The sequence below is a fragment of the Trichechus manatus genome, unplaced genomic scaffold, assembly GCF_000243295.1.
Source record: "Trichechus manatus latirostris isolate Lorelei unplaced genomic scaffold, TriManLat1.0 scaffold00096, whole genome shotgun sequence".
Taxonomy (NCBI): domain Eukaryota; kingdom Metazoa; phylum Chordata; class Mammalia; order Sirenia; family Trichechidae; genus Trichechus; species Trichechus manatus.
Window position 1 is genome coordinate 647965 of NW_004444032.1, and position 25509 is coordinate 673473.

Genomic DNA, 25509 nt, shown 5'->3' on the forward strand with positions numbered 1-25509 from the left:
CTAATACGGTCCCTGAGTGCCTTGTTGCAGAGACTGAATGTGGCCTGTAAAGTAGGCTTCTACTGAACCCAGGGAAACTGTCAAAGTATAAACTGCACTCTGGTCCAGAGAAGAGTCTGAGTCACATGACATTAGCCACAGAAGTGGTAAATTTATAGAAGGTAGAAAAAAGCTGAATGAGTAAATACAGCCCTCATTCCTGATCAGCATAGAAACCCAGATACAAGGCCTTGTGGTTAAGTATTCATTCAACAAACATTCATTGTATACTAGTTACATATCAGATACCCTAACAAATCTCAAGGAACACAATGTCTAGTTAAATAAAAATATAGTTACAGTTCAGTGTGGTAACTACTGCAAGAGATGAACCCATAGTATAGGGAGAAAGTGATGATCAGAAGAGCTAACATGGTATCATGGATTCAATTATGTCCTCCCAAAAAATGTGTGTATCAATTTGGCTAGGTCATAATTCCCAGTATTGTATGACTATCTACCATTTTATCATCTGATGTGATTTCCCTATGTGTTGTAAATGCTATCACTATGATGTAATAAGATGGATTAGCGGCAGTCATATTGATGAGGTCTACAAGATTAGGTAGTGTCTTAAGCCAATCTCTTTTGAGATATAAAAGACAGAAGCGAGCAGAGAGACATGGAGACCTCATACAACCAAGAAAGCAGTGCTGGGAGCAGAGCGCGTCCTTTGGACCTGAGGTTCCTGCGCAGAGAAGCTCCTAGTCTGGGGGAAGATTGATAACGACAAGGACCTTCCTCCAGATCCGACATCGAGAGAGTCTTCCGTGGGAGCTGACGCCCTGAATTTGGACTTGTAGCCTACTAGACTGTGAGAAAATAAATTTCTCTTTGTTAAAGCCATCCACTTGTGGTATTTCTGTCATAGCAGCACTAGATGACTAAGATACATGGTAAATGACTCAAATGCACTATCTCTTCATCAGGGAAAATCCCTGAAGGTGGGCACTGGGCCATTTTACAGATGAAAACTGACATTCAAAAAGTTTAAATAACTGGCCTGAAGTGCAAAACTACTAAGAGGAAATTCCAAGATTCAAATCTAGCCTATCTCCTCATCACCAAAATATATTGCCTCCATGTTTTATTTTATTATTATTATTTTTTTTATTTAACAACCTTTTATATAGTGCTTACTATGTTCCAGGTATTCTGCTAAGCAGTTTGCAAATATTTATTCATTCAATTCTCATAACAATTTTATAAGGTAGATACTATTATTAGTTCCATTTTATAGATGAGATTAACTGAAGTACAAATGGAAGGAATATCCAATATCCAATTCAAACTTATAAGATGGAACTCTGAGGGGCTGGGAAGAGAGTGTGCAAGGTGAAGGGAGGTATCAGGATGATTCCTGAGCTATGTTTTAAAGAAGAAGCATATGTTACATGAAGAGAAAGCATAGATGGTTCCAGGCAACAGGAAGGCTAATACAAAGACATACAGGCAAGGATATGGTAACTTTAAAGATAACAAGTGGCTCAGTACTGTTGGGGTAGAGAGAACCAGATAGAAAGCCTTCAGTTTTCCATTTAAGAGATGAGGAGGCAGGGGCATCATGCAGTGATAATAATATAGTGTCAGTGGGATCAGGGAGGATGCTTTGAAGAATATAAAGGACGTACAAGCAGCGTGAGCTGGTAAGACACTGGATGAGCAGTTATGAAAAGAGTAGAGTCAAGTGTGACTCCCTTGTTTCGGGAGCCACTTGCCAAGGGAAGAAATAAGAGGAAGATAAAGAGTTTAGTCTTAAAACATACTGAATGTGAGACATGTTAAGTCTGAGGATACTCAAAGGAGGATGTCCAAGAGGCAACTGGAGACACTGGTCTGGAGCTTGGGAGGTAGTTAGATCTGGGCTAGAGAGTCGAAGGTAGTTGAAGCTCTAATAGTGAGTAAAACTACTAAACTGCCTGAGGAGAATGTACAGAGTGAAAAGAGAAGGGACACGAGGGAAGAGCAACATTTAAGGACTGAGGAAGAGGAGTAAGCACAGGCAACTGATGGGAGTAGAAACTCCAGGAGAGGGGGATGTCATGGAAGCTAGAGAAAATAGTATCTCAAGGAGAGGCTGTCAGAGGTTCTGTTTAGTCAGAGAAATTTCAGTGATGTGACAGGGATGGAAATGATTAGCAGTGGGACCAGTAATTGCAAAGTGTGGAAGTAGAGACCACAAACGCAGGTATCCTCTCAAGAAATTTACCTGTGAAGGGAAGAAAAAACCTGAGGGAAAACTCCAAATGGATACAGAGTCAAGGAGGAGATATACACAGACAAACACATTTACACAACACATACACTTTTAGAAAGACTTGAATATGTTTACGCATCTCAGGAAAGGGCTAAAACGTAGATGGAAAGGGATACTCCACGGAGTAAGTGGATGGCAGGATCCACAGTAACACGGTGCAAGCCAAAAGAGAAAGACAGAGAGCTCTTCCTTTGCAAAGGGAAGTAAAAACTGGTAAATTTGTGGGTGGGGCTAGGGGTGGAGACACCTGAGGAGATGCTGAATGGCCTCCGTCCCTGTGGACTGTGAGGCAAAGTTGTGGCGTGCTTCCTTTAAAGAGTAATAACAATACGAAATAGTCCTGTGGAAAATGGAAGAGGGGAGGTCTGCTCTTCTGCGTTGTCCACTGCTGTATCCCAGAAACTAACAGTGCCTGCCACAGAGTAAGTGCTCAATAATCATTTGCTGAATGAGTGTGGGACATAGAGAAGATCTGCTAAGGGATTTTGAGAATCCATTTGAGGCCAGAGAGCACAGACGTTTTTTATGGTCTTCCAGTTTTCTTGAGTAGTTTCCAGGTTCTTGGCACAGACAGAAGTTAATAAGATGATCTAGGTTTTTGATTCTGAAAGGTAAGTGTGTCAGGATGACAGGGTAACAAGCAAGTCAGGGGTTTCAAGAAACCCAAATCTGGATATGAAGAAAATGTATTCGAGTGTGGTGCAATATATAATACATATACTTTTCTTGTTGTTCGTATATTGTTGCTAGTGGCTGTCAAGTTGGCTCCGTGTCAAGTGACCTTATATATAACAGAATGAAACATTCTCCTGTCTTGTGCCATATGCATGATGGCTAGTGTGTTTGAGTCCATTGTTTCAGTTACTGAGTCAATCCATCTCACCAAGCGCCTCCCCTCCTTCATCAATCCTTTCCTTTACCAATCATGATGTTCTTTTCTAGTAATTGGTCTTTCCTGATAACGTATCCAAAGTAAGAAGGTCAAAGTCTCACCATCCTCACTTCTAAGGAGCATTCTGGTTGTACTTCTACTAAGAATATCTGTGTGTGTATATAGCTTTTTTTCTGGCATGGTCAATTAGGGTTCAGGAGCCAGTAGAGATTCATGCTTATTTCTGACTAAAAGTGTATTTTAAAAAAAAATGAAGGAAAAAAAAGGCACTTGACTACAAAATAAAAGGGGACTCTGCTATGGAACCTAGCACACAGGGCTGGACACACGGCAAACCCTTAATAAATATCTGTTGACTTGATGCAATTCATTTGTACAGCCTGAGGTAAAGATTACTTCTGGTTTTACTTTAACTTCTCCTGTCACTCCACACAACACATTCTCTAGGAGATATCTACTATAGATGTTGAAATCTCTCTAAAATAACTACTGTTCTGTCATTCCAAAATGCAATTTCTGCATCCCTCACTGAGCATAATTATTAGGAGAAAAATAAACTTCAACTTTCAGTGTCAACTTTAAATTATGTTATGTTATAGGGATATTATTCCCCAAGAGGTCCAGTTCCTCCAGTTTGATTTCCCAAGAGAAGTCAGAGCAGAAATTTAGGCAGGTTTAATTTATGTCTTTGGAAAACTAGTATATTAATCCATTTTGCTCTTTTCTTTCAATCATCTTCACATTTTCCATAAGCCTCTGGATTTCTCAATTTTCTAAGAGACAACTATTTATTTGTATGAATATTTTTTCTCCTTCAAATGAAAAGCATGGCTAATTTCCCTGAGCAAACTGTTTTGTAATTATTCAGTTCTATTCTTCTAATTGAATTCCACATTTACTTGAGGGACTGTCCACCACTTTCCATCTTCTCTCTGGTCAAATATACAAGAGGTGGGAAGCCAGCACAAATCACCAAGGTCCTGTGCTTGGAACCGTGGCCCGAGACCACACTATGATGAGTATCAATTAAAATTCCACTGAAAAATTTGCCTGGGAGCTCTGAAAAATATTTTTCACTATGTTGTTGACTTCAAGGCGTTTCCTCTGTCTTCTCCAGTACTTATTTTTAGAGATTTCAATTAAGATCCTCCAAATTCTGGCATGCAGAAAACATGAAGTAAATTTCCTCCATTCTTCCATATTCTGATATTGCTGATTATGCACTGGTAAAAGTACGTCTTTAAAATGTCAACGTCAAAACAAGAGTTACTTCGGACTTTGTGAGATTAATAGAACTTTTAAGGTGGAAATCTGAACACGTACTTTCTTCTTATCAGTTCAATGTATGCTGTTGTTGGGTGCCGACAAGCCGCTTGATTCTGACCCATTGCGACCCATGTGACAGAGTAGAACTGCCCCATAGGTTTTCCTTGGTTGTTTTCTTTAGGTAAGTAGATTGCCAGGTCTTTCTCCTGCAGAGCTGTTGCGTGAGTTCAAACCGTCAACATTCAGTTAACAGCTCAGCACTTAACTGTCGCGACACCAGGGCTCCTTTCAGTTCAATACAATGTGAGCCAAAACAAGCTATTTTAAAAAGCAATCTGTTCTCTGCCTTAAGAAAACTGCACACAGAAATGTAAATTTACAAAACAAGTATGTTGCAAACACAATTATTTTTCCTACAAAGAATACTTAGGCTACCAAGGGAGCTAGAGTAGGGACTCCTAAGTTCTGTGTGTCACAAACACAAAAAAAATTTTTTAATAAAATACATAGGATTTTAAAGAAAACCAATTATGTTGAAATAGTTATAATATTAAAAATTGAGGTATAATAGATATATGTGCTTCTTTATTAACACATTAATAACAAGATCTAGTGGTAATCTGATAACTATTATAATTTTAAAGCAGTGACTGACATAACAATTTTTCAAGATCTCTGCAATAATCATAATATGATATGGAAATAGCAAAGTCACAGGGACAACTAATGCCACTGAAGTTTTTTGCCTACATTTATAACTGAGGTTAAGGCTAAATTTTATTTAGAGTTTAGAGGTTAGTGAAATTAAGGATGCATTTTTTTTTTCCTCATCCAAGTCAAGAACTCTCAAAGCTAAAGCTAGAGGATCAGAGGTGAATCTTTCAAATAGTTTCCTAGTGAATTCAACTTAAATCTTGTATTTCAGAATATCTCACTTTGTAAGTTGTTGTTGTTAGGTGCCGCTGAGTCAGTTCCCACTCATAGTGACACTATAGGACAGAGCAGTACTGCCCCGTAGAGTTTCCAAGGAGCAGTGGTGGATTTGAACTGCCAACCTTTTGGTTAGCAGGCGAGCTCTTAACCACTGCACCATAAGAGTTTTTCATAAATTTAACAAGTGTATACACCATGGACTCCCCTCTATCCTATTTCATATTATATTAGTTGAGAGTTATACATATTAGTTATAAAAGGTTCTCAAAACTACTATATTTTAATACTGTATGCAGGTATTCAAGTGACTAAAAATACTTCTGAGAGAAACTACTATTTCTATGTTACTGCAATTCCATTTGGGAGTCAGGTGGGTTCAGTGGGAATATAATTAAGAATAACAACAATAAACAGCTAAGTATGTATTCTGAAAAAAATCAATTCAAATATCATGAGACTCTTATTCAATCTATAAAAAAAAAAAAAATCATTGTTAAAAAAGTCTTGGGTACCAGATAGAGATTTTGGAGCTCTGTTTTTTTAAGCTGTGTACCCACACTCACAAACATACAAAGTAAGAATAAAACTATCTGAAAAGAGGATAAAACATTACTATTGAAAATATCATGAATCACTGCCATCTATCCTTCCTATAAAGTACAATATATAGTTAAATGAAATCATTCAAAATTTCTAATTGAAAGGGGATAAGGAGGAGGGTGGGAAAGAAGGTAAGAAAAAGAGAATTAGAGAGAAGAGGACAAAAGGAGAGATGAGGGAAAGAGGTAGGAAGAGAGAGAGAGGGAGGCAGACAGACATACAGAAGGATGTACTATGAAACAACAAGTAAAAGGAGACACAAACACTTTGGACTTCGCAGGGCAGATCTTCCAAGATGGAAGCTCTTTTGATTAATGCAAAATAGACATCGCCCTAGACTAAATGACGTCTTTCGGTTCCTGTTCCTTCAGAATCTTTGTTTCTTTTTTAAAAAGTCTATGTTCAAAGTTAATTTTCCCCAAATCAAATTTTGGGGGATTATTGCTCAAAGAACGTAGTAAAACATTACTAGTTGCTGTCTGGTAGATTCTGACTCATAGCCACCCCATGGGTGTCAGAGTAGAACTGTGCTTTATAGGGTTTTCAGCGGCTGGTTTCTCAGAAGTAGATCACCAGGTCTTTCTTTCTAGGAGCCTCTGGATGGACTTGAACTGCCAACCTTTTGGTCAGGAGCTGAGTACATTGACTGTTTGCCACACCCAGGGGACTCCACCACCTGCCATCTAGCTGATTTAGACCCACGGTGATCCCGTGTAGGGAAAACACAAAACAAAAAAACAACCAGGATATTTAAGATGAAGGCATAAAAGATAACAATAAAAAATAGAGAAAATGGCACCATTAAAAAGTTTTAATTACAAATAAAAGAACATGAATATAAGCCTGCTTAGGCTTATCAATATACTACTCTCTTCCCTCCAGACTGCCAAAAAGTAGACCACGTGGCATAACGACATGAATTAAGGTATGTATTCCGTCAGTATATTTCTTTAGTTCAACAGCTATACGGTTACTCCACTACTCTCTAAAATGGAACTTAATGTTTTAAGGAGAAAATACTTTAGCTAAAATTTAGGCTAAAGTGAAATACAAAACATAAAGAGTGTTTTTATTCGTTGTGAGCATCTAAGATTAACTTTTACTGTATGTGGTTACCTTAAATACTTGAAGATAAAAATTATATTCAATGAAAAATAGTCTGATGCTATTTTTCCCTCTGTACACTCTTTATAAACTGCAAGAGACTCATGAGTCATAAGCCAGTTTTTGTCAGAAGATTCAAAACATCCTGCCTATTCTGTATCTTTTCCCAAAAACTTCCTCCTTTGAATTGTAGTATTATGCAGTGTCTGTGCTATTATTGTAACTATGAAATAATTTTTTGAAATCCTTTTAAAATGAATGGAAACTTTTAGCACATTTTACATCACTCCAAATGATAAAATATTTTCTTAGATGGAAGGTTTCTAAAGCTATAAATTTACTGTGTCAAATCCTACCGGTCACTTAAACAATTTTCACTTAAATAGATAGAAAGTGCCTTCTATGTCTAAGCCATCATACTAAAGCAGACAGTGTAAAAGATCACGTTCTCAAAAAATGGCGGCAGCAATGGATGTGTATACACCGAGCTGCACCAACAACTGCACAGGCAAGAAGCACTTTGAAGAGAGAAAGTGGAATGCAGTAGCCCTCTGCGCCTGCGATATTATGCTTGGTAACTGTGCCATCTGCAGAGACCACATCAAGGATCATTGCATAGAATGTCAAGCTAACCAGGCGTCTGCCACTTCAGAAGAGAGTACATTTGCATGGGGAGTTTGTAACCAGGCTTTTCATTTCCACTGCATTTCTCACTGGCTCAAAACATGGCAGGTATGTCTGCTGGACAACAGCGAGTGGGAATTTCAAAAGTACAGACCCTAGAAAAAGTGGATTCTTCTATCAAACTTAACTGTTTTGTTTTTCATTTAATGACTTGCCTTCTTCCTGTTACTTAATTATAAATTAGACAGAACCATGTCTCTTCAGTTTGCTGTTCATGCTGCCATATCGTATTCTATATCAAATAAAGTCTGGTTGGATTATAAAAAAACATAATTTTCTCAAAGCATGACCCCTTTCTTCTAAGGATCCAAAATCTAGGAGGGAAGATAAGATCATGTATATAAATAACCACATCAAGACAGTTTGTAACGGATCCCCTCCCCTCTTGCCTACTTTAGAAAAACTCCTCCAACAGTGTAGCCTGGACTTTCAATCTTCAATTTCTCTCTTCCTATTCTCTCTGGAACCCACTTCAATCAGACTTATATCCCACAGAACCAAAATTAGAAGATTACCAATGACTTCCACATGACACTTTCAATAATCACTTGTCATTCATCTTACTGGACTTCTCAGGTGCACCCGACACGATTACTCCCTCTGTCTTGAAACACTGTTTTCAGTCGGTGAGGCAAATTCTTCACAAGCTTCTCCTCTTTACTGGCTCCCTCTCCATCAGCTGCTACTCATCCTCACTTTTCTCATGGTTCCTCTTCATTTTCTGACCGCTACATATTGGGGTGGTCCAAAACCCAGTTCTTGGAGTACTTCTCCACTGTATCTGCTTCCTGAGCAGTAGTTCCTAACCCTGGATGCCTATCAGAATCACATGGGGAACTTCTAAGGAATGCTGATGCCTTGACCCAACACCATTCCAAATGATTGAGCATCCTGAGGGGTAATAGTATTTTACTTCTTTATTCCTTTTGCCCAGAGGTTTTACTCCAAAAATCCAGATGCCAGATTGAAAGCCTCTGCCCTAGGTGACTGCATTCACTGTACATTCTGTAACCTGATGACTTAAATGTATCTCAGATTGCAGATGTTTCCTCTGAACTCCAGACTCCTCTGTCTAACCACCAGCCTCACAGTACCACTTGGATATATAATGGGCATCTCAAACCCAACAGGTTCAAAGCCAAACTCCTAATCTTCATCCATAAACCCATTCCTCTTGCAGTCTCCCCATCCCAGTTACTGGCAACTGCATACTTTCAACTGCTCAGTCCAAAAAAACTTGGAATCATCCTTAACCCCTATCTTCTCTTACTCTGCAGTGCCATCTATTAGTAAATCTTGTGGCACTACCTTCAAAATACACCCATATGTAACAATATTTCACTACCTCCACCATGGCCACCCTGACCTAACCCCATCACCTCCCATCTGAATTACTGCAATAGCCTCACAGCAGACCTCTCTTCTTCAGCCCTTGTGCACCTGTGGTCTACTCTCAGCACAAAAAGTAGGATGATAACTAAACAGGACAAGTCAGATTATGTCACTTACCTGTTCAAAACCTGTCACTGGCTTCCCAGATCACTGGGTGCAAAATCAAAAGCCTTACAATGCCTCATTATGCCCTGCATTGTCTTCTCCCCCATTCACTGTCCAGTTCATAGAGATGCTGAGTTTCAGAATAAGATGTCTGAAGGAATTCAAGGCCTTTGGCTACCTCCAGGAATAACACAAGTGCTAACAGGATTCCTTTACCACTCTTCTTAAAAACTTACCGCCAAGTTCAGGAATAGAGTTCTAGGGGGGAAGAGAATCCATAACTTCTGTCAGATTCTCAAAAAAGCCCATGAAACCAAAAATGATCAGAATTACTGTGTACGGTACCATCACAATTAATCAAACCCCCAGTTTATTATAGGTTAGGTCTTACCTTTCAAGCTTTTTGCTGTGGTAGTAATTCAGTAAAGAATAAATCACATTCAAATATAAATTTGCTTTAAATACATATTAAAATTAACCTACTGTCTTCCATTTTTCTAGATTATGCAGCAGTTTCCTTACTCATCTTTCCTACACTTTTTTTCTGATTCTTCAACTGTTTACTTGTTTGTGTTTTATTTTGTTTTTTGTTATATGATACTATGTTTAAAAGGTCAGCAGTTTGAATCTACCAGCTTCTCTGCAAAAGAAAGATGTGACGAACTGCTTCTGTAAAGACTGCATCCTAGGAAACCCTATGGGGCAGTTCTACTCTGCCACATGGGGGTCACTATGAATTAGTTATCGATGGGTTATCAATCTAAAGTTTAAGAAGATATCAACTTGTGGTTCAAAACACAAGTCAGAAATTTGAAACTCAGAATCATAAGTGCCTATGCTGCCAGGGCCTTTCATTCAAAGTAAATGCAATTAGTGAACATGGAATGAGGAAGGACTGGAACTTGAGATAAGGCTTTTTAATCACTAAAGATCAAATTTCCTCATACCAAGTTATTAACAAGCTTCTAAGATTAATCTTTTGACACAACCCACACAGAGTAGAGCAATCTAGGTTAACAATTCAGTAAATGTGTCGCTGGTCACTCAATTCTCTAGCTTTGATGATGGATGTGCATTCACATGGTTCACTGTACTGAACTGTAAATTTAAGCTTTAAAGAAACTATATGCTGGCTCGTCAAGAAAGTATCATTACCCTCCTGTAGCTTCAAACTTTCCCTCCCTCCTGAATCCTTTCCGTCAAAATATATACATACTCCAGTCTTTCCCATCTTAAAACAAACCAACAAAACCATGTTCCCAGATCCCCACATCCACCCTAGACAATGGCCTTTCTACAACTGTTATCAGCTGTGTTTCTTCATATTCCACAGCCTACATCTGGCTCCTCCATGAAAATCGCTCTTAATAAGGTCCCCAAATGACGTTCACATGGTTTAATCCAGCAGAATTATTTCAGTACTCATCCTACTGAATCTGTCAACAATATCTGGTGCTCTGGAAACATTCCTTCCCAGTCCCTGTGGCACCACCTTCTTCAGTTTGTTTCTTCTCTCACTTTCTTACTGATTCCCTCAGCCAGATAATCAATCTTCCTCTTTCTTCTCTTTGCACTCTGACCTCTTCTCACCTCTGGAGGAAAGTCTGAACTTTTCCATGGGATTGTCTCCCAAGCACTCAAGCTAAACTCATACACTACTCCACCAAACTGGCCAGCATCCCGTGATCCCTGAGTCACTCAGTCTCAAGCCATCTACTTTCCTCTAAAATCTCTGCTTAAGAAAACTCATCCAGATACATAGTTAAATATCCCTAGTGAGAGAACAAACATAAATGAGTATATTTGGCTTTAACTCCTTCTCCCAAGCTCCAGTTTTATACCTCCAAACACATTTTGGAGCTCTACTTGGATTGTGTATCATCTATTCGAAACTGAAGTCTAAACTAACTCATGATCAGCCCTGTGCTACATTCAGCTATTCCTCCTGATTTCCTAATTGCTCTTCATTTTCCCAACTAACTGAACTAGAAAATTAACGACAGTCTTGCTTAGGATGCATATCTAACTGCGGTTCCAGGTGCACGCAGCTTTAGCTCTGGGTCAGGGTCCCTCACTCAATCCTGAACCCCTAAAGAAATACAAGTATTTCACAGCCTGCACTTTACACAACTCTTGGATTGAAAACAAACTTCCATCCTAGAGAGGGCTGGTTACTGTATCTGCTTGTTGCCATTTGACCTAATACAAACATTACTTAAATGTTTCATCACTCTATAAAAAAAATTAACGTGATGGGGTCATAACATTTATTCAATTCTTCCCACTTAGCTTATTATTCTGAAACCGGGTTTCTAAATAGTCTCACCTGACCACCCCACACCCTAAAGCTTCCTGACCAATCTATCTGTATCTCTATTGTTTGATTTCCTCTCCACCCAAACTCCTGAGTGAATGCTAAGCTAATTTAAATGGTTACAGCAGGGCAGAAGATAGCTTGTCTACAAAACCAAAGCAGAGAGATGGTCTATACATAGCTGACAGCTTCTGTCTATTAAGAGGACTTGCAAAGACTTCAGCTATTATATAAACAGACTTCTGAGATTTGAGGCACATTTCTCTATATTTTAAAGGCTAAACTATATATGTATTATTACAGACCCTTGTAAATTCTTTGGTCCTCTATCAAATGGATGGGTGTGAGAATAATTACTATAGATCACAAATTACAGAGTTAATCTATTCTCTTACTCTCTCTAAAGAAAGTATTTAAATGTCTACTTTCAATCCTAGAGTAGAGAAGTATCTTCCCTTTATGAATACTTCTGATAGGTAAATGTCTCCAGTTTTTAACAACAGCTGATTAAATATTTCAAGTGAACAAAAAGCAAGGATTTATATATGCAAAATGAGTTATACTTTGACATAATCAACTCCTCATGCTTGCCCTTCTCACTCAGACACACACACACACACACACACACCCCTCCCTTATTGTATTACTGTTGTTCCATTTAGTGTGTTGGCTGAGCAGTGAAATTTATTAAAATCCTATTTTCCAATGGACTGGCAAATATTGCTTCAGAAAGCAGAATTCTAAACCTTTCTCCCGCACCATTATTCGGACACGGAATGGAAGGCCCTGTGCCTGAGGAACCAGAAAAGAACAAAACAAAACACCATCCAAGCAAATTATTTTGAGGAATGCAGTGAGATATTTTGCCAAACTCACAGATAATTTGTTTCTGGAAGCTCTGATTGTAACACTATATTCATATCATAAAGTCCTATTACCATCCTTCCACTAAAATAGTAGTGCTTCTACAATTATAGGCAAAATTAATAAGATTTTATGGGAAAAAATGAATATTTTATACTACTGAAACTGAGAATGAACAATTCAATTTCAACTATACCCCTCTAGTTGTTTTTTTGTTTTTTTTTTTCCTTTTGGTTTTAGGATTCTGGAATGTGTAGGTCCTGGGGTGGCACAAGGGTTGCCATTAACTGCTAAACTAAAGGTTAGCGGTTCAAACCCATCCAGAGGCTCCGCAGAAGAAAAGCCCTGGTAAACTACTTTCTATAAAAGTTATAGCCAAGAAAACCCTATGGAGGAGTTCTACTCTGTAACACATGCGGTTGCCATGAGTCAGAATCGACTTGATGGCAATGGGTTTGGTTTTGGGTTTTAGTTGCCTGAAAGCCATATGGAACAATGAGAAAACTTGAGGTTGGGAGGCAAGAGCTCTGGGTTCCAGTCTTGCTGGGTCTCTTTTTAAATTTCTTTTAGCCCCCACAAAAAACAAAAAACCAAACCTGTTGCCATCAAGTCAATTCCGGCTCATAACAACCCTACAGGACAGAGTAGAACTGCCCCACAGGGTTTCCAAGGAGTGGCTGGTGGATTCGAACTGCCAACCTCTTGGTTAGCAGCCAGACTTGTAACCACTGTGCCACCAGGACTCCTCTTTTAGCCCAAACATGAGCATTTCCTGAATTTTAACCATTTGGACTCCTTTTTATCTCTTTACAGTCTCTTCCTTGAGGGTTTTACCATTCTTGAGGTTTCTACCACAATGTGTATGGAATATTAAAGAACAAGTACCTATGTCCCCCAGTTTACACTCCTTACTCACTTCAGCATTTACTGAACACAGATTACAAACCAGCATAGGCTGAGTGCTGGAAATTAAAAGACCAGTAAGACAGTCTTTGCCTTCAACAAGATTACATTTGAGTACAAGAAGACAGACAGTAAAACAGATAAACTTCAATGTAACTTTGTATGTGGGGGATGCTGTGAGGTCACAGGAGGAGCGGTTAGCCCAAATCAGGGCATCAGAAAATGAAACTTGATATGAGTGTTGGAAAAATGTGTAGAGGTCAAGAAAGCAAAGAAAGTTATGAGAACATTTGAGGCTGTGGGGAGAGAACCAGCAAAGGCAGTTAGTTGTATCACCTAACCATGTGTGTAGGGACCTCTAAGAATGTAGTAAAACCACAATTTCTAGTGGAAGGAGTTGGGTTAGGCTTTGCAGTTGATGAGGACGGAAGGGGAGGGGAGGCAATCAAGTAAAGACACTTCCACAATGTTACCACGATTCTCATGAAAAGAGAGGGCAGGGCATATCTGAATCACCGGTGGACTTTTCAAACCATCCTTCTCATCCCCTTGAAGGCTGTGTGCCCCACCCAGACTGTCTTCCAGAGAAGCATAGCTGTGTTTGTCCTACTGGTGAAAGTATGCCCTATTCTTCTGATACGTTGTTGTGAGAAACTATGCTATGCTATGAATGCAAGAAAAAACACTGAAATGGGGAGGAAGAGTCTAAACAGGAGACAGAGAAAGTTCATAGAGGTAAAAGAATAGTTTAAAGAAAGGGAAGTGGAGAGGTCCAGTAAAATAAGAACTGGGCTTAAGACCATCCATCCACAGGTTCAAATGCCTCTTGGTGAGAGAGTATCCCAAGCTCAACAAGTCTGAAACCAGTTCATCACTTTATTTATGGTAATAGTTTGTTACTCAGGAGCCTTGGTGGTGCAACAGTTAAGTGCTCAGCTGCTGACTGAAAGGTTGGAGGTTCAAACCCACCCAGCGGCTCCAAGGAAGAAAAGACCTGGCCATCTGCTTTCATAAAGATTACAGCCAAGAAAATCCTAGGGAGCAGTTCTACTCTGTCACATGGGATTGCTATGAGTTGAATCAACTCAACGGCACCAAACAACAACAACAAAATGCAAAAGATTGTAAAGACAATCAGAGTGCAGGTGCTTAATATCAGCAGTATTCATGACAGGTGAGAAGGCACCTGGTTTTACATAACCATAACTATGACATGTTTGCATTATGGGGAGAAGAGAATATACAATTTTCCAAGAAGTATATACTGTATATAAGCTGATGCCCATCAGCGTAGTAATATAATCCGGCCCATACCTCAGAAGCACAGGGCAACCAAAGCCACCTCTGGATTGGTCCTTTCCTATCCTTCTAGTCTCATCTTTCATAACTCAGCGTCTCAGCAATATTCTCAGCAAAATGTTTATGGTTCTCTGAACAAAACACATCAATTCGCTTGACCGCTTCAGCCTAGAATGCCTTCCTCTACTCTCAACCCCCTAACATAACTCTTCCTTATCTCTTGGATCTCCCTCAGGCATTGCCTTCTCCAGGAAGCTAGCATTCCTCACTATTACGTGCTCCTTAGTAATGATGATGATAACAGCAGCTAAGATTTATAGAACCCTTCATCTGTGCCAGGCTGTGTTGTAAAGCAGTATGCAGTATCAACTTTATCTTCACAATAACTCCATCAAGTAGGTACTAATAATATCCCCATTTCACAGATTAAACACTGAGGCACAAAAAGATTAAGTAACTTTCCCAAGGACACAATACTGTTCAGCCAACATTTGTAAATATGGTAAAGCCAATATTTGAACCCAAGCAGTCTGGCACCAGAGTCTGTGCTCTAATCACTAGCCTATACTGCCTCTATGTGATTAAAAATGAGACTGATTCTTTTATTGTGAGGTATACAACACTCTTGACTGTCTTGTTAGGCATTTATGCTTAAGGAGATGCTAGGATTGGAAATGTATTACTCTATAAATACTAAATCTATGATATCAAATATTCCTTGTCATGGATTGAATTAGGTCCCTCCAAAAATGTGTGTATCAATTTGGCTGGTCCATGATTCCCAGTATTGTGTGGTTGTCCTCCATTTTGTGATTGTAATTTTATGTTAAAGAGGATCAGGGTGGGATTGTAACACCACCCTTATCCAGGTCACATCCCTGATCCAATGTAAAGGGAGTTTCCCTGGGGTGTGGCCTGCATCGAGTTTTATCTTACAAGAGATAAAAGGAAAGGGAAGCAAGCAGAGAGATTGGGACCTCATACCACCAAGAAAGCAGTGCCAGGAGCAGAGCGTGTCCTTTGGACCTGGGGCTCCTGCGCTGAGATACTCCCAGACCAAGGGAAGACTGATGACGACCTTCCTCCAGAGCCGACAGAAAGAGAAAGTCTTTCCCTGGAGCTGATGCCCTGAATTTGGACTTGTAGCCTACTAGACTGTCAGAGAATAAATCTGTCTTTGTTAAAGCCATCCACTTGTGGTATTTCTGTTAGAGCAGTACTAGATGACTAAGACATTCCTGAAAAGTATAAAATATCTTTTAAAAATATCTTGGTTAAAATTTAATTTTTTCAAAAATATCTAACTGTAACTGGCACACCTAAAATACATTAGGATTTATCATTCCTATGATAAGTGTCTTAGAGTTTAATGAAAACCCTTGGCAATTTGAATATTATATGATACTAAATTATATTATAATTATTTCAAAGGTCAAGAATCTTAAATATTTAGTCTTAAAATTCTCTACCTGGGTGATGCAATCAGAAAATTAAAGTATGTATGAAAATATTTAATTATACAAAACAAGTAGAAATCTACTAATCTAATAACCTTTAAATAAAATGTACAACATTTTCCCACATGGGCATTTTCTTCCCTCTATTTGATAAAAGGAACTTTTGGAAAGAGCACTTTTTAATGAATATGAGCACACATTTTCTTTTCCAGTGCTAGTTTCAAGGAAGAAGAGGATAAAGTGGTTTGGACGAGAACACAATCATTTATTAACTCATTGGAAATTCTACAAAGCTATTGTGCTGGGCACCACTGTACATTAAAAAAAGGTGACTTAGACCCACTAGTCTTTTAAGCAATTTACAGTCTAGTATGGTAGGAAAACTGACAGACAACACAGGTGTAAAAATTGTTTTTGAAATTTTAGTAGGAAGGGCTTCAAGATGGGAAATGTATACCAACAGGAAGATTTCCTGCCTGACCCACAGTTGTAACACCATCAACATCCAATGTGACATCAGACCAGCCAGTAAATTACTGTTTTCTCAGAGCACTTTAATAAGGCAAAATAGCATAGTGGTTAAGAACATGGATTCTGGAGCCAGACTGTCTGTCTGGGTTTGAATCTCAACTCTGACATATACCAACTGACTTCAGGTGGTTCACCTAACAATTTGTGCCTCAGTTTCTCACCTAAAATTAGGTAATTACATAGAGTCAAGAGAATTAGAGTGTTGTTGGGAGGATTAAACGAGTTCACGGGAGTAAGCAGGTAGAACAGTACCTGGTGCATCGAAGGCACTCTCTGACTACATGTATCAGTGCAGCTTCCAAAGAGAGTGTGATGATGGGTATGACTATCTGCACTCAGGTCTTAGATAATCCACAGTGAAACACATGTTAACACATCTGCCATCCTGCATACTGAGTCATGTGGCCAGTTCAATCCTTACCTCTAGGTAAGCAATGGCCCACATCGTAGTAGTGTTTCCCAAACTTGGTCAGCAAAAAAGGCCCTTAGTGCTCTTAATGGAATAGTATGAAATATTTAAACCTTTAATCCCATCATGTGAACCAGAAAAACGTCCCTCTAAATTGTCGATATTATTTATGTGCAATATAAAAATCACAACCATAAGCACTGTGTACTCAGAAAAACTACACACTGTCCAGCTAGGCACGGTGAGCTGTTTTTGAGATTTTTCGGTTAATATTATTTTGCTACTTGTTTGCTTATTTTGCTGTCAGAAGTCCAGGAATAGCTGATGAAGACTTAAGAAAAATATGGAAAAAAAAAAAAATGAGAAGTTAGCCATCAAATCCTCCTATTATTACTGCTTTAAAAAAAAAAAAACAAAAAACCTCCTGTTTTTATTTGTGCAACAAATCAATCCTGTCCAAGATCTACTATTCTCATATATAAACCATTTGCCATCCAACTGATCCTGACTCACTGCAACCCCGTGTGTCAGAGGAGCACTGTGCCCTCCCTAGGGTTTTCAATGGCTGATTTTTCAGAAGTAGATGGGCAGACCTTTCTTCCGAGGTGCCTCTGGGTGGATTTGAACTTCCAACCTTTCAGTTTGCAGCTGAGCACTTAAACACCCGTGACACCCAGATGCTATCGCTGTTCACCAAAACCATTTCTGCTGTTGACCTGTTCTGCTCCACAAGTTTTAGATTCCTCCTCAACCAGGGATCGCATATTCTGTACACCGAGAGAACTCTCCTGACAGTGAAGCAGTTTTGCTGTAAAAAGAGAACTGCAGAATCTCGGAGCCAAACCAAACTTTGAAGTTCATCTAACCTAAAGCCTTCATTTTGTAGAAAGAACAGGCTCAGAGATACTCAAGTCCCTGGTTAGCTGTTGGCAGAGCTGAAAACGTGTTTTCCTTTTGCCATCTACCAGTTTAGTGCTTTTTGCTCACTACAGCCCACTGCCAGAAAGTAAACTTCAAAACTGAAAGTCAGAAGAAACAATACAATTTTATGGCACAACTTTAAATAGCAGCAAAAATCATGAAGGAACATAATTTTGATAAAATTCTGAGGACATATAAAATAGGACAAGAGAATTTTAAGCAATTACAGTAAAAGGAACCTACACTGGCTGAATTCAATAGCCTAGAAGCAGCATTACAGATAGGACATATTCCTCATGTCCCCAGCTGCATTACAGCCGTGTCTGTGAGAGGAACAGGACTACATGGGGCTTGCCTCTTCAGATCTTTATGATCTGTCGTAAGTGTGAGTGTATGTGTGTGACTGGAGGCAGATGGTGGGGGAGAGAAAATGGGAGGGGAAGAGAGAAAGGGGAAGAGCAGAGAACTATATCTCACATTCATGTATTCTTAATTTTTCTCTTCTTTCATATTGTTACTTATAAAGCTGCATTCAGACATAGTATTAAAGCCAAGCAAATAATGGAAATTTTTATAAAGATTTGCATAAACAATTTCAAGTTGGATTCACATGCAAACTGCAAATGTTACCATTCTCTAACATTAAAACACGTAAACATGCAATGGAAAATAAGAGGTTAGGGATGTAATAAGTAAATTCAAATGTATAAAACAAGTAGATTTCACTTGCATGATTTCACCCAGTCACCTAGAAGCCAAGATCCTCTAAAGAAAATTGCATTGCCTTCCCAGCTCCTTGGAGAGACAGTTTAGTTAACAGCCTACCTATACTTCTGAGATGACCATACAGCTTACATGTCAAACTCATTTTAAAGTGTCAATCATGTCCCTTTCAATCTAATTAGTTTGGAAAGTAGTGTCACTGACCTAGAACTATGCAGACTATTTATTATCATATCATCTGATCAACCTAACACTTTTACCTCAGTTGAGTTTGAGACACCTGTAGCCAAAATGTAATATCCTTGCCCTCATTCATTACTGGTAATTCTCAACACAATTTCCTATTTACATCTCAATTTATCTCTACGAATAAGCACAGCCAGCTTCACAGGGGCATCTCACAGGATTTCTCTTATTTAAGATTTCATGGCAATTAAAATAAAAAGGTAAAGGGATTAAGGAAAAAATTATGTATATATGAGATCTGAGCTTTTTAATGTTCAGAATTGTTAAAGAGGGGGGAGATAGAGGAGAAGAACATGAATATGCTAATGAAAATTTGGGACCTTAAATATGAGAGGAGACTTTTCTCTTTTAATACAGACAACAGACCATATAAAAAGAGTCTGCAGACTAACTGTTATCACATGGGTACGTTTTATAATAAAGAAAAACTTCGTCAGGTTCATAGCATTTAATCTGACTTTAGCCAGGCCAAGGGCAAGATTAGGTTGAATTGGAAGAAGTAATAACTAGCTCCTCCAAGCTCAGAGATCGCAGCCAAGTGTCTCTAAGGGAGGAGCTGATGGACAGACCACAGTGAACCTGGAATCTAGAATCCAGGCACTATGCCTCTGATGCCGTGGACAGGGGTGAGGTGGGAGTAGGGGTGGCAGCACAGTGGCTAGAAGCTGCTCGTCAGTCAAGCAACAGAGATCACCTGGCCTACTCCCTGGCAAGAGCGTGAAAATTTCCAAGTCTTTTTCCTTAGCTCTGCATGTTTAAGAACTGATTTGCAAGACAAAAATACAAGCCAGTCATCTTAACTCTGAACCATAGAATAGCATACTGCATCAGGGAAGGAAAAATACTTTCATACACTCATATATGCCAACAAAATGTTGGATTCATATTTTTAAATGTGGCATTAAAAAAAGAAGTAATAGCAGTTATATTTAAAGTAATGACTACTCTCTAGGAGATGATATCTAAACGCTGGATGTCAGCAGCCACACTTTCTTTTCCATCTTATGCTTTCCTTTGGGGAAGTTAAGTTGCATTTTACCAAAATTCCTGTTTGTCAGAAGGATAAGCAAGATTCTTCTATGATGTTTACTTAATCAAATAATTACTAGCAAATATGATTTTACATCTGCTCAAATAAAATATGCACATATAGCAAACTTACCTTCAGGTGAAGAGCCTGTCTTTTGGGAAAAGACAGCATTTACTTTACTCTTCTTACTGATATCGCTGTTTACAGACAAGCTGGACTGAATTTTTCTATGCATTTTTTGAGAAACAGGTGCGGAAAGTTTGCGATTGTCTGCAGACACATGTTTATGAATTCCACTCCCATTGCTCAGACTTGTGTGGCTGTTCTTTAACTTGCTTATTTCCTCCTCACTCGATTCCTGTGCTGAAGTTTGAAGCAGGGGCAAGCATTGAGGTTGAGCTAAATTGAAAAACAGGAAAAATGTATCCAGTTAAATACATTCAGTAACAGGTTTTTTTCTTTATTTTAACCATGACAGTAAAAATGAAGAAGAAAAAGGAAAATACAGTAAAGCCTATGAAAACCAGAACCTGTGTAAGGTGGAAACCGGTCAGAGAAGGAAAACTCAAATATCTTCTACTAAAACGAGTGCTAGAAAAGTGGGAAGACTGCACCCTGTCAAAGGCAGAAAACTTGAGAGACTCAGAAAAACAAGGCAGTCGAGTTCCAGATCTCTAAGTGTCACTGTACTAACAAATACAGACATTGTTGTTAGGTGCTGTAGAGTCGATTTCGATTCATAATGACCCTACAGGGAAGAGTAGAACTGCCCCATAGGGTTTTCTAGGCTGTAATCTTTATGGGAGTAGATTGCCAGGTCTTTCTCCCGAGGAGTCTCTAGGTAGGTTCGAAACACCAATTTTTCAGTTAGCAGCCAAGCGCTTAACTGCTGCGCCACTAGTACGCCTTAATATGGACACAGAGAAAGCACAATTAATAATTACAAAAAGGAAAAAATTGGAGCGGGATTGTCAAAGGTGACTTTACACAAGGGATATAACAACAGCAGAGGAATACTTTTTTTAAAAGAAAATTTAAATTGGAAATCTTAAAAAGTAATTCAACACTCATTTAAGCAAGTGTTGATGGTTTTCTTTGGGCCAGGCCCTCTTCTAGGTGCTATAAACACAGCAGTATTACCTCAATATCCCTGATAATGAAAAATTACTCAGTTTTTGAAATCTCTTAAGATAAAACGAAAAGAGCAATGAATTCAGGTATTCAAAGCTGGACAACATATAGAAGAATACAGTTTACAAATGATTCCATTTTAAATTCTGGAAAAGAAAACCTTTTCTATGTTTATTCTTTAATTTGATTTAAAAATAACCCAACTGGGAACAGAAGAGAACTTCCTTAATCAAGGAGCTCTGGTAGCACAGTGGTTAAGAGCTACCGCTGCTAACCAAAAGGTCAGCAGTTCAAATCCACCAGCCACTCACTGGAAACCCTATGGGGCAGTTCTACTCTGCCCTAAAGGGTTGCTTTGAGTTGGAATTGACTCGATGGCAACAGGTTGGTTTTGGTTTCCTTAACTGGATTAAAAAAAAGAAGTATCTACCAAAACTAAACACTAATATTTTAGAAGTACCTCAGTTTTGGTCAGGACCAAGAAATGAATGCCCACCTTCACCCTTCTTATGCAACGCTACACTAGAGGCCCTGGGGAAAACAATAAACAAGAAAAAGAAATAACAGGTCAGAGTCCTGGAAAGGAAGAAAAAAACTTTTGAGATGTGCCCATGACTTGAATGCGCTGGAGAAAAATCTAAGAGATTATAAATTCTGAAAAACTATATTAATTCAGCAAGACCAATACACCAGGGAGGTGATCTTAACCTGGGCAGTGGAGAAGGCATATGCTGGTCTTGGAAAAGAGGTGAAGTTTCTGGTGTCCACTCCCAAGCAGACCAGTGGGTCAGTGGTGTGCCGGTGGGATTGTCATTAGAGAAGCCTCATAATGGGCATGATCCTTGGCTGTTGAGCTCTGGGGGGAGTCCATGTGCTGCTAACAAATTTATTTTCTATTTAAATTAGCCAGGAAAGATTCTGTTTTTTTTTTTCAGGTAAGAACCCTGCCCCCCTCCCCCCTAAAAAAAGTTCATCTGTTTACATTGGTTAAGTGATGAGATTATTATTAAAAATCACCCTCTACCTTGCATGTATAGATAAGTAAAGCTATCAATCATAGCATCTCAGCAAAAACAATGAGAAAAATTTATGACACAAATTTTACTGCTCTATAATTTCTTAGAATTTTGAAATCTAAAACTGCTGTTTCAATGAGTCTTCATTTCTGTTTATGGTGTTGAAATATAAATTAAATCTGAATACCAAGAGCTCTTCTACTTAGAAAAAGCAGTGTAAGCTGAGCTCTTACTGTGTATGTCTCAAAGGACTGAATACCTGTGGTCTGGGAACTGCTAAGACCTGGTTCGTATTTTTGACAAAGATAGTTTGTGTTTGAGTAAGTCTTTAGCACACTACTGTTTATTTTTTGTTTACATAAACTACGAGTCTTGGGGGAAAAACATTTTAACGTATCAAAACATTCTACTCATGAATGTGCGTATCATAAGAAAAAGAACAGATTCATTTACTTAACAAGCAAAAGCATGCTTTCATATCAAAATTAATACCTGATTTATAAAACTAATATACGAAATTCTCTCACAATTTTTCAGTTCTCCAGTGATAAATAAAGGGGGAATAATTTACTATAAAGTAATAGTAGTAAAATTTATCAAAATATTTTTCTTCTAATTTCTGATGGAAAAAAACAATGAACAAGAAGAAAAGGTTACCTGTCTGTTTAGCAGCTATATATGCCCTTCTCATAACTAAAATATACAATCAAGGCATCTGTAAAAAGAGATCTATGTCTTAGGAGTGTGCGATCGTTTGATTTAGAGATTAATTTGCTGCTCCTGTAACCTCTCGTTATCAACTAGAATGACATCGTAATGACTGCTATTGAACATAAAGCTAGTTATGCATATGTATTTAAAGGGATGCCAAGAAGACAGTTAAACCTGATTTGGTGTGCTTTCCAGTAACCTCACCAAATAAATGAAATGTTTCGGGCCACTTTTTCTCTGAAAAGAATAATTCATGAAATCTGAGAGCTTGGTTAAGTCGAAATGTCATTGACCAATGCTGGGAAGACTGCTTATCAACTCAAAAATATCCTGTCCTATTCCATAACCCAAGATAAATGTGGAATTACTATATAAAAGTTAAGTACTCTCAATAAATAAAAATAAGAGGGGAAAAAGACAACTTTGTCTTGCCACCAAATTCTAAAAGTGACAGATTTGACCTTTCTCTACTATCAAAATTTGACTATTTGCAAATTGCTGTGTATGGTGGGAGTGATATTCTAACACACTTTAATGATTTATCTACATTTCAGTCTTCAAAATGATATCTATTTCTGTTGGCAGATAAATGATAGTACATTCATTCTTGCTTCACTGTCACCTAATTATTTTTACCATAGTTTGTATTACGGTCAGGTAACCAAGTATTATCTCTTCACGTCAGTTTTGAACACTAAAACACAATTTCTCAGTTGAATGATTTTGCTAGATGTACGCAGTACGTAAGTCTAATAAAAACTGGATAAACCCTAAATATCTTTGTTATCTGAACAGATACTTATATTAACTTTATGGCTAATTTTTCATAAGGAAGAGTTGAATCTTACAGTAAAACTACAACTGCAACCAAGCAGGAAACATATGATTTTATTCTTGAGTAAGAACAAAAACGTCTAACTGATTAAGCCACTACTACTTGGCTTAAAACAGAATTTTTTTCCTTATTGTGTAAAAGTTGTGTATGGCTTTAAAAAAAAAAAAAGCACGCTAATAAGGGAGCGACACAATGCTTCTTAAAACACAAGTGATGCCTAGGGACTCTCGCTCTCCCTTTAATGATCCACTGCTCTCATTCAGCTGTCTTTCTTTTTTCAAATCTTTACATATGTGACAGCTCTCAAAAGTAGACCATAGACCATCTGGCATTTTCAGAGGTGTAACTTGTGCAAATTCAGCTCTATTGGGAGCACACTGCTATATTCTGCCTGCGTTATAAAGGGACAATAGAATGTAGAACTTATGAGTTGTTTTGAATTATTCATTTTTTTTGCCTGTATATTCAAGAAATTTTACAAACTCTGCATTTTGTACTACATAATCACATGCGTTAAAGGTACAAAGAAACTTTTTGACACCTCTTTTCTACAGAAAGCTGGCATTTTGTTTGATATGTGAACATTCAGCACCTGTTATATCATTCTAAACAAGATGGGTGCTGCTACAAAAGACCCCATTTTAAACTTCCTCTACGTGAGCAAAAAAAAAAAAAAAAGTATTCTTGATATTCAGTAACGAATGCAATACACATCAAAATTTCAAATACCAGTTATACGAACGTTCAGCATCTTCCAACGTGGATCGCACTGGTCACCGCTTATCATATGTGTAAAGATTTTTTTTTAAACCATTGCTCACACAATGCAGCATGACTGTAATTTTAATATCCATGATGAGTAGTTACAAAGGTCTTAAGAAATACTGTGCTCTCTAGGTTCAAATGCTTTCAATCAGAAGGGAAACCAATAGAATTAGGTCTAGGGATTTTCAATAAGAATAATAAATACGGGAGTAATGAGTCAATAGCATGAACTTCTTTTGATAAAAATTTTAAACTAGGTGATACTGTAGCTAGTAATAACTGTACTTTAAACTGCAGCTGCTAGAGTAGCAATATAAAGCAACATTTTCCTGTGGCATATAATCCATTAGTATGTGCACATTATCTTCAGTCACTGGTATCTTTTGCACAAGTAAGAGTTAATAAAATTATAAAAGAATTTTCATGCCATTTAGTCAGTTTAAATGCTTGTTGTATACATACACAGCATCAAATTTAAATGCTTATGATTTTAAATTGCCAGTAACAAAATGATCAAAATAGAATATGAAGGAGGGGAAAGACTTGGTGTGAACCTAAATTATTCCTTCCATAGTTACAGTGGGGTCAAACACTGCAGCAACTGTGAGGATGGTGCAGGATCATGCAGTGTTTCATTCTGCTGCACACACGGTCGCTATGAGTCGGAACCGACTCATAGTTTATTCCTTCCATAGTTACTGAGTTTTTACTGGGTGCCCACATGGGACACACACGCACGTGTATATATGGATATATACTTGTATGTATATATATCTATACGTACACACACATACATATATACATCCATCTATACACACATACAAAATAGTTTTTATATGTATATAATATGAACATATGTATAATGCACGTGTATATAATAAAGGCTTTAGAGGGAGGTGAAAAGTTACTTCATTATGTACTAGTATGATAAAGCTTTATTAGATTATTTATTGCTATACAATTTGAACGTAGGCAAAAATCAACTATAATAAACCTAATAATTGTCCAGCTCTTTTCATTACTTGATTTAAGCCTTTCTCAATGTACAGAGCCTGGGTTGACCTTGCTCCCCAACACTTCTA

At 38.1% G+C, this 25509-nt stretch overlaps 1 protein-coding gene and 1 pseudogene across 1 annotated transcript in view; one reads left to right on the top strand and one right to left on the bottom strand.

Moving 5' to 3' along the window:
* The window catches only part of MDFIC (MyoD family inhibitor domain containing), a 132969-nt gene that overhangs the window by 47459 nt on the left and 60001 nt on the right, over positions 1-25509 (bottom strand). The window contains exon 3 of the mRNA XM_023737019.1: positions 20102-20368. Coding sequence (XP_023592787.1) covers positions 20102-20368 — 267 coding nt within the window. The remainder of the gene's footprint in view (positions 1-20101; positions 20369-25509) is intronic.
* Positions 6286-8139, top strand: LOC111821664 (E3 ubiquitin-protein ligase RBX1 pseudogene; annotated as a pseudogene).